Below are 9,279 nucleotides of genomic sequence, written 5' to 3'. Positions count from 1 at the left end.
TTGCTTGTAGAGAGAGGCGCGCAGACGCAGGTTCACACACGCAACTTTCATCTCTCTCTCTCTCTCTCTCTCTCTCTCTCTCTCGCGTGCGTGTGCTAATTCAAATAAATTATATAATTAATTAATTCAAATAAATGCGATCTTACCGCACTGCATCTCTGTGTCTGATTTAAAGCAGGCCGAATGCTAATGAGCCTTAACTGACGAAAATGACCATAATTTGCACGATGGAAGAATTATCGTATTGTCGTAGGCTATACAACCATTCAGAAACTCGGCAGAATTTGTGACCGCTACACCTGATGTTCATAAACTTTCATAACTGGTAAGTGTTTTTTCTTTTGCCTTGTGAACTGGCCGAGCCTTAATGATTCTGTTTCTTTACATGTATTTGCAATCGTGAATACAGCATTTTTTTAAATTGGCTATTCGTTGTGAGGAAAATAAAAAAAGATTTCGGGTCGGGTTCGGGCTCTAAATTTAACTGTGCTGCTCGGGTCGGGTCGGGTCAGGTCAGACGATCTCGGGTTTAAATCCAGAGTCAGAGCTTTTAGACTCCAGGCGGCTCAGAGACTCCTATATGGGGAAGATGTAAGCTGGGCTGGAGTAGCCTGTACCCTTTTGAAGAGAGCAGGCAAGATGGGATTAGACCGCCACTTGTTTCTAATGGACACTGAAAAATTAGACCTGACAGGACTGACACCTTTTTACAGATCAATGTTAAAAACATGAATATTTTTCAGTTTCTCTCAGGAGCCAAATGGTGTGAAGGGGCTATGGCTGAGAGAAGAACCACTTAATTCAAATAAATTATATAATTAATTAATTCAAATAAATGCGATCTTACCGCACTGCATCTCTGTGTCTGATTTAAAGCAGGCCGAATGCTAATGAGCCTTAACTGACGAAAATGACCATAATTTGCACGATGGAAGAATTATCGTATTGTCGTAGGCTATACAACCATTCAGAAACTCGGCAGAATTTGTGACCGCTACACCTGATGTTCATAAACTTTCATAACTGGTAAGTGTTTTTTCTTTTGCCTTGTGAACTGGCCGAGCCTTAATGATTCTGTTTCTTTACATGTATTTGCAATCGTGAATACAGCATTTTTTTAAATTGGCTATTCGTTGTGAGGAAAATAAAAAAAGATTTCGGGTCGGGTTCGGGCTCTAAATTTAACTGTGCTGCTCGGGTCGGGTCGGGTCAGGTCAGACGATCTCGGGTACGGGCCGGGTTCGGGCTTCACTTTAAAGCCCGTGCAGACCTCTAGTGTGACCTGCCAATACCGATTTTTGCCGATTCCGATTTTTTTTCTAAGAACTATAATTGACAGCATATACAAACAAAAATCTATGCAAATTTCAATGCAAAAATTATTTACATAATAAAATAAATGATTAAACATTACAATTTCCCCAATCTGGACTAAGTTACAGATTTTCTCTCACTTAAACAACTCTCAAAATAAAGTGCTCTGTGACTGGAAAGAGGAAGAAATAGTTAGCTTAAAATGAGTTGAGCTGTATGTAACAAAACAGATGTAATTTCCCACTATGTTTATAAATGGTCATTTTTTTCCCCTAACCTAATTAAATGCATCATCTTTCACATCAAATTCTTACTTTGTTTCAATTAATTCAGTTAGAATAATAAGAAAATGTAGAGTTGTTACCATTCAAATTAAATTAGTATTAACAAACCTCTAGCTTTCCACTGCTGAGGAAACCGAAGCTGCATCTGAAGTGGCATTAGATGCATTTACACAGACAGTTTGATGAAGCTGAGGTGCCATAAATTAATTTACTCTGCAAAATTTCAAATGCATGAATAATTTTATAAGATTAATGTTTTACATATTTTTTAAACATACAAATAAATGTTGAAAAAATGCAATGATACTTTTAAATATGACCACCAGTAGGTGGCGGCAAATGTCTGTTTTAATAAGTGAGTCATTTATTCATTCATTCAACCGATTCATTAAAACGGCTGATTCATTCAGGAACAAGGCAAGTGACTGTCCTTATGAATGGGCCACTGAATTATTGACTCACTCGATTCGTTCAAAAACGTGGATTCATTCAGTAACGAAACACCGCTGTGTGTTGCTCGGAGACACAAAACAGTTCTGCTGTGGCTTTGATCGGAACTATTTTCGTCAGCAAAAATTTTTTTATCAAAAAAAGTCACTTAATTTTAACTTGTTTATTGAAATACTATTGTATAAAATCAGTGTCATATCGCAGTCGTGTTGATATTCGGGGAAACATAATGTTGCTTACTGAAATCATATTTTGTAAATATCTTTTTTCTTTTCTTTTTTTTACCGCTGTATGCATCTATACATTTCTGTGAGTTATTTTGTGTGAGCTGTCTCTCTCACACACTCACTCAGGCTGTGCAAGCCTCATCTGGCATGACATAAATACATTATCAGTCACCGTTTACACTGAATGTAATTAAAATTAGAATCATTCTCAAATGAAAAGGCATGTTTACACGCGACTGTGAGCGTGTACGTGGCTGTGACGTCATTGCCGGCACTGCTGGCAATAAAAGGATCGGCTCTGAATCGGCAAGACGTGAGACTGACCCGGCCGGTCACCCGGCGAAAAATATGCCGATTCCGATCACTGGCCGGTCAATCGGTGCATCTCTAAAAATTATAATAAGAACGCAGATAAACCATATATTGTCGTAGTCGTGTGTTTATTAGTCACGTTGAATCAATGAAAGCGGTTAAATCTTCTGTTTATTCAGCAACCATTATAGGGATTTCCTGGATTTATTCTGTTTTTTTTTTTTGTTTTGTTTTTTCATATTTGAAAATGAAATATGAAGTAATTTATGTTTAAAAGAGCTTCAGCGCGAGAGCGCCCTCTGGCCTTCCGATGAAGATTTACTACTGATCACAGAACCGTGCTTCCCTGACAAGATGCGCATGCGATTAGGCTAAAGCTGCGATTGTGATTGAATTTTAAATTAATTGTGCAGCCCTAAGTAATCTGCTTTTTTTGGGGGGATCTGTAGAAAACTGCAGGACCCTCGTGTGATGACCACTCTCTCAGTGCTGCTGGGGCTGGATCTAGCTGGCATGGATGAAGAGGAAGAACCGACTCCACCCCCACCCCCTAAACCCAAAGAGTCAGCTCCACCTCCTCCCAAAGAGGAAGACTTGCCAGAGAACAAGAGAATGGTACTCTGTCAAAGCAAATTTGGTTTGGTGTAGCTCTTCTCTACATGTACCCTATTTTCCATACAAGTCACACCTGTTTGAGTCACTTTGGGTCAAAGTTGCTTTGTTACAAGAAAAAAATAAGTTGTGTGATGCATGTTGTTACATTCAGATAACGTAAATTATCAGTAAATAAAACGTTCATAGATATTATAGTGCCATTAATTATAAACAACATATGAGTTTATAAAGGCTAAACCAAATTTGTTTAAAGTGAAACTGAAACCGGCGTTGGACTCCCATAACTCTTTCGGCACAAATCCAAATGTTTAAATATTCAAGGTGTAGCCAAACATTTGGTTGCTAAACTAGTATTTATTATGTAAACAAGTCTTTGAACTTAAAGGCTTTCGTGTCCCAGTATCCATGTAAAACAGCATCCTTCACATGCTTAGAATAACACACTGGCGATACAGTGGTCATGCGCTCCGACACATCCCTATATACAACAGACAATTTAAACTGAGTTGTTTGAATTGTCTGTGTTTAGTTGACTGCATTTTAGATTTATGTTGAATATGCTGCAATGCCAAGTTAGCAATGCTGTCTGTCCTAATTTTGATAATTTTTCTAGGCCTTGAAGGAGAAGGAACTGGGAAATGCAGCATATAAGAAGAAAGATTTTGCTACTGCACTGAAGCACTATGAAGAAGCTCTAAAGCACGATCCCACCAACATGACCTATCTGTCAAACCAAGCAGGTAAGCATGCTCTTCAATTGCACACTACGGCAGCACATGCTGTAGCCTGTATCATTTCATACTAAAGTGCGAATGAAACGAGCATGCGTGTCGGATCCGCATCGGTTCAGCAATGGCAGCTCTTAAAGTAGTAGCAGCCAAATAACCTAATAGCCCAGCTGCTGTGATATCTGTTAATCAAAGAACAAAAGAAAAAAGAGGTCATCAATATCTTTGTAGCTTTAAGGATTAATCTATATTAAGTTATTTTTGACAACTTCAGTTTCAATTATTCAATTTCTGTATATTTCCTACTTGCTGAAGGGCACGGGTAAATATGTGATGCGATCTAGGAAAACCCACCACATGGTGAAATTTTACCTTTTTTAGGTTTTGATACCATATGAAAGCTGGGTTTAAACTGTTTTTATTTTGTCCATAGCTTGAACGTAACAAAAGTTATGGCTGTCTGAAGTTGGCTGATAGCTATGATTTTCAGAAATGGAATGTTGAGAAAAACGTGTTTAAATTGAGACTGATTCACTTCACGGGTTTTGCGAGATCTGTCTGTCAGGAGCACTATACTTCATCATTACACAAACAGCCTAATGTTACCCTGAAGAGGACAGTTTTCCGTTGTTTATCATGGGCATAGTCTCTGAACTTTTGATCACCCCTTGTATGTTTAGATAGCACAAATAGTGTACCTTGTAGTTTACATTTAGAAAAGCGAGCACAGCGCAACTGTTCGCGCACCTGTGCATATAACAGACTGTAATCGGACTCCACCTCTTTAGTAACTTCATCATCCGATCCTTCATCTCTGGATGTGAAGTAGTCCATTATAACATTGTTTAGGGCACTGACATCACCAAGATTGAGCAGATTGAGACGAGCAAGTTCGTTTAAGTAAGCAGCTACTTCAGACTGTGTTGTTTTCTTGCGCTCCGCCATCTCACGATATCAAAAAATAAATTAAAAAAACTTTGCGTGCCGTAGTTTACACAGTGGGAAATGTGCATTGATACACCTTTATTATATATGTTACGTGGTTTATTTTGATAGGTTAACTGTTTTTGTGGTGTTAAGAGAAAGCACCTCGGACCTCCACAGCGCACTCTACTGTGATGTGACGCTGTCTCTCTCTCTCTCACGCACACACACGCGCGCGCACACACACACACACGATGCGCAAAGCTCCGCATTTGAATAGTCTATAGCAAATACTTAAACTAGTAACAAAACATCTCTTTGGTTTTGAGACTTTAGTCTTTGCAACTTCAGGGATCTTATCTATTCACGAACAGCTTGTAACACTCCAAAGAGAAAGGAAAACTTGAAATCTCATCATATGATCCCTTTAAAGAATAATAATTTAATGGAAACCTAATTTTGACAAAAAATTGACATTTCAACCTATTTTTTCGAATTTCCTGAAAACGTCCCAGCGCAACATCCGACGGGTTTTCCCAGATCGCATCACATATGACATTTATTATAATGGGTTTATGTGAAGATTGTTTTTTTTTTTTAAGGTCTAATAAATGTTAAAATTGATAGATCTCAATCATACTGTAATGTTAGTATAGTCAACATTACATATAGTCAGTGGATAAATATTAGGAGAAAAAGAACAATTTCCTAGAGACATCAGTAGTATTGGTATCAGTGGCAATGTTTACATGCACAACTTTTGTTTCAATTGGATTGAATTAATTCAGATTGATGAATCTGAATGTAATGTTTACATAAACATTCAAAGCAACCCGATCACTTTATTTAGAGTTCATGTCACAAGCTTCAAATCAATTGATTTTTTTTTACATGCGCACACTGCAAGCATATAGAAAGTTTCCTGCTGTTTGCGCATAATAACCATTCTCCTACACTGTTTCTTTATTTGTTTTAAACAGCAGAATTAATATTTATCCATTTCTGGCCATAACTTGGTGAAAATGAGTATATAAACTGCTGTGTCATTCTGCTTATATTTATTACGCAGTAAAAAATGCCCTTCCCCGCATCCAAAACTAGTCGTCTGTGGATGAGAATCCGAAACAAGGACTGGTGGGATGTTGTCCTGCTCCACTTCATAGTTGCCAAGTGAAAGGAGAGTTTTATAATGACAGGACACGCATTTATACAATGCTTTATTCAAAAGGAAGAACTGCTCATTCCATGCGTCATATGTCATTACGCTATTTCTGCGCCATTGCACGTGCGCAGTCATTTCAGTTTCGGTTTTCAATCCGATCAAGCATTTACATGCGCTCTCAATCGTATTAGAAAAGGAATAAACCACCCCTTTTAAATCCGGTTGAAATTTCTTTTGGATCGATTAAGGTGTTTACATTAAGGCTTTTCAGTCCGATTAAGCCATCAATCCGATTACAAATGGATTATTTGGTTGTGTGTAAACGTAGCCAGTGATACTCGCCTTCAGTCATTAAAAAGATGCCATTAAACAAATGTTAAAGATATACTGTCTTTATGTTGTTTCTACATTAATTTGAAGATTAAATGTGAAATTATTGCAATATAAATGTATATTTAAAAACTTGAATGTTAGGTGGGATTAATTACGATTCATTTTAGAAAATTGTGCAATAAATTAGTTTTTTTTTTTTTTTGATTGACTGCACTTTGGATGATTCACAGAATGCTATTATAATGTTGCTGTCATATCCTAGGCTTACTGTGGTGTGATCAGTCACTTATGAGAAAACATTGGTATAACTGTTTTAATGTGTATTGTACTGTTTTGTGGAGTTTTGCCAATGGAACTTGAGGCTGGAAATAAAGTTGAATAAATTAATGTATTACTATTTAGATTTAATTTCCAGTTAGTAATTTTAGTGCTTCAATTTAATTCCATTTCAGTTGCAAAGTTTTTACATTTTAAATTTTGTTTTTCATCTAATATTCATATTTTATTTAATCCCAGCTTCATTTCAATGAATAGCAATGCAATGGAAAGGAATGCAAATACACATTCCGTGTGAACAACCATTTAACCACTTATTTAACAACAGTGAGATGCATAGCAGCAAAATAATCTTGTGTACGCCCCCTTATGGTGTTTGTTAGCCTTTGCCCTTCCACTTAGCTTTTGTTCAAGTGTGAAGATAAAAGGTTTGGTGAGGAGTTTTAATAAAGTCTTATGTAGGGTAAAACTACCTTAACTACTCTCACAACCCCACAACTACTACAAGTGAATACTTCTAATTAAGTGTGTCTGTTTTCTCTCTCAGCTGTGCATTTTGAAAAGGGGGAGTTTGATAAGTGCAGAGAGCTTTGTGAGAAAGCCATTGAGGTGGGCAGAGAGAACCGGGAGGATTACAGACAGATTGCCAAGTAAATTTTCTGTACCAGAACAAAACTGAAAAGTAAAAGTTAATGTATTTATGGTACCTCTATAATGATTTATTTGTCTCTGTTTGGTTGCAGGGCATACGCCAGGATTGGTAACTCCTATTATAAGCAGGAGAAGTACAAAGAGGCAGTCCAGTTTTTTAATAAGAGTCTGACAGAGCATCGCACACCTGAAGTCCTCAAGAAATGCCAGCAGGTCATTGAGATTTTTGGTGAAAGATTCACACCAATATCCCCTAGTATATCTCTCTTTTTTTCTGTTAGACTGTGGTGTCCTGGTCATATTTCACCTGAAAATGAAAGTAATGAATTAAGATGTTTATTTTGCTTTTAAAAAATTGTCATGAGGATTTTTTTTTTTTTAGAAAAATACTGTTCCATTATACAAAAAAAACAAAAAAAAACTAATTTTAGCATCAAGTAGTGTGAAATGAGACTTCAAACTCAGAAGTAAAATATCTATACTCAAAACTTTTGTTGATGGGAAGCTATTTCTTCCTGCTCTTTATAGGCGGAAAAGATTTTAAAGGAACAGGAGAAGCATGCCTACATCAATCCAGATTTGGCACTGGAAGAAAAAAACAAGGGCAACGATGCCTTCCAGAAGGGTGTGTATATGAACCAAATCAACACTGCTGTAACGTTCCGATTTAATAAGATTTATTTTGAAATAATTTAGATTGCAATTTCATTTGTTCTGTTGCTGTGTGATATGTAGGTGACTATCCTTTGGCCATGAAACATTACTCAGAGGCTATCAAGAGAAACCCTTATGATGCAAAACTCTTCAGCAACCGAGCTGCCTGCTACACCAAGCTACTGGAATTCCAGCTGGCCCTCAAGGTACAATCATGCATACAAAACACACAGAGATTGTTTGAAGCACTTATAGTGGGCTAGATCATGTTCATGTTGTGAGTTTTTGTCACATGTTATTTAAGGTGAGTATGAAAGTATCGGATGACTCCATCCTTTTTCCTCGGGGCACCAGCTATGGAATTTTAGGTAACACTTTACATTAGGGAACACATTCACAATTTACTAAGACTTTTCTCTCGATAAACTCCTAATTTGCTGCTTATTGATAATAAGTAAGGTAGTTGTTTGTAGTAGTTCTGATTAGGTATTGGGTTGGGTTAGAAGGTCGTTCAGACTAAGGCATTCATATGTGCTTTATAAGTACTAATAAACAGCCAATATGCTAGTAATATGCATGCTAATAAGCAGCTAGTTAAAGGGATAGTTCACCCAAAAATGAAAATTCTGTCATTAATTAATTACTCTCTTGTCGTTCCAAACCCATAAGACCTCCGTTCATCTTCGGAACACAAATTAAGATCGTTTTGATGGAATCTGAGAGCTATCTGACCCTCCCATAGACAGCAAGGGTCCTTACACGATCAAAGTCCAGAAACGTAGCAAGGAGAACGGTAAAATAATCCATGTGACATCAAGGGTTCAACCGTAATGTTACGAAGCTACGTAACAAAAAGTATTCTCGTAGCTTCGTAAAATTACGGTTGAACCCCTGATGTCACATGGATTATTTTACCGATCTCCTTGCTACGTTTCTGGACCGTGATCGTGTAAGGACCCTTGCTGTCTGTGGGAGGGTCAGAGAGCTGTCAAAATGCATCAAAAATATCTTAATTTGTGTTCTGAAGATGAACGGAGGTCTTGCGGGTTCGGAACAACATGAGGGTAAGTAATTAATGACAGAATTTTCAGTTTTGGGTGAACTAACCCTTTAATAGTGAATAGTGTTCTCTAATCTAAAGTGTTACCTGATTTTTCCTGTACTGTAAATCTAGGAGGATTGTCAAGTAAATAAAAAGTATGTATATTGGAGAGAGTTTGTCAGCGAACTAATCCGAAGGATTCGTGACACATTGGCTTGTGACTTGTAGAGCTACTTGCTGTATTAACACAAGAAAGACACAGGTGGTCAATTAAATAACACTACTATGTAATGAATACCATGGATAA

General features: G+C 37.2%; 1 protein-coding gene across 1 annotated transcript in view; it reads left to right on the top strand.

Annotated features, from left to right (window-relative positions):
• LOC107674894 (stress-induced-phosphoprotein 1-like) overlaps positions 1-9,279 on the top strand; it is a 25,623-nt gene that overhangs the window by 12,193 nt on the left and 4,151 nt on the right. Inside the window, exons 5-11 of the mRNA XM_016469037.1 lie at positions 3,037-3,202; positions 3,816-3,942; positions 7,173-7,275; positions 7,369-7,489; positions 7,805-7,901; positions 8,012-8,136; positions 9,108-9,116. Coding sequence (XP_016324523.1) covers positions 3,037-3,202; positions 3,816-3,942; positions 7,173-7,275; positions 7,369-7,489; positions 7,805-7,901; positions 8,012-8,136; positions 9,108-9,116 — 748 coding nt within the window. The remainder of the gene's footprint in view (positions 1-3,036; positions 3,203-3,815; positions 3,943-7,172; positions 7,276-7,368; positions 7,490-7,804; positions 7,902-8,011; positions 8,137-9,107; positions 9,117-9,279) is intronic.

The sequence above is a fragment of the Sinocyclocheilus anshuiensis genome, unplaced genomic scaffold (genome assembly GCF_001515605.1).
Source record: "Sinocyclocheilus anshuiensis isolate Anshui unplaced genomic scaffold, SAMN03320099.WGS_v1.1 scaffold1652, whole genome shotgun sequence".
NCBI classification, from domain to species: Eukaryota; Metazoa; Chordata; class Actinopteri; order Cypriniformes; family Cyprinidae; genus Sinocyclocheilus; species Sinocyclocheilus anshuiensis.
This window is presented reverse-complemented; position numbering and strand designations above follow the sequence as displayed.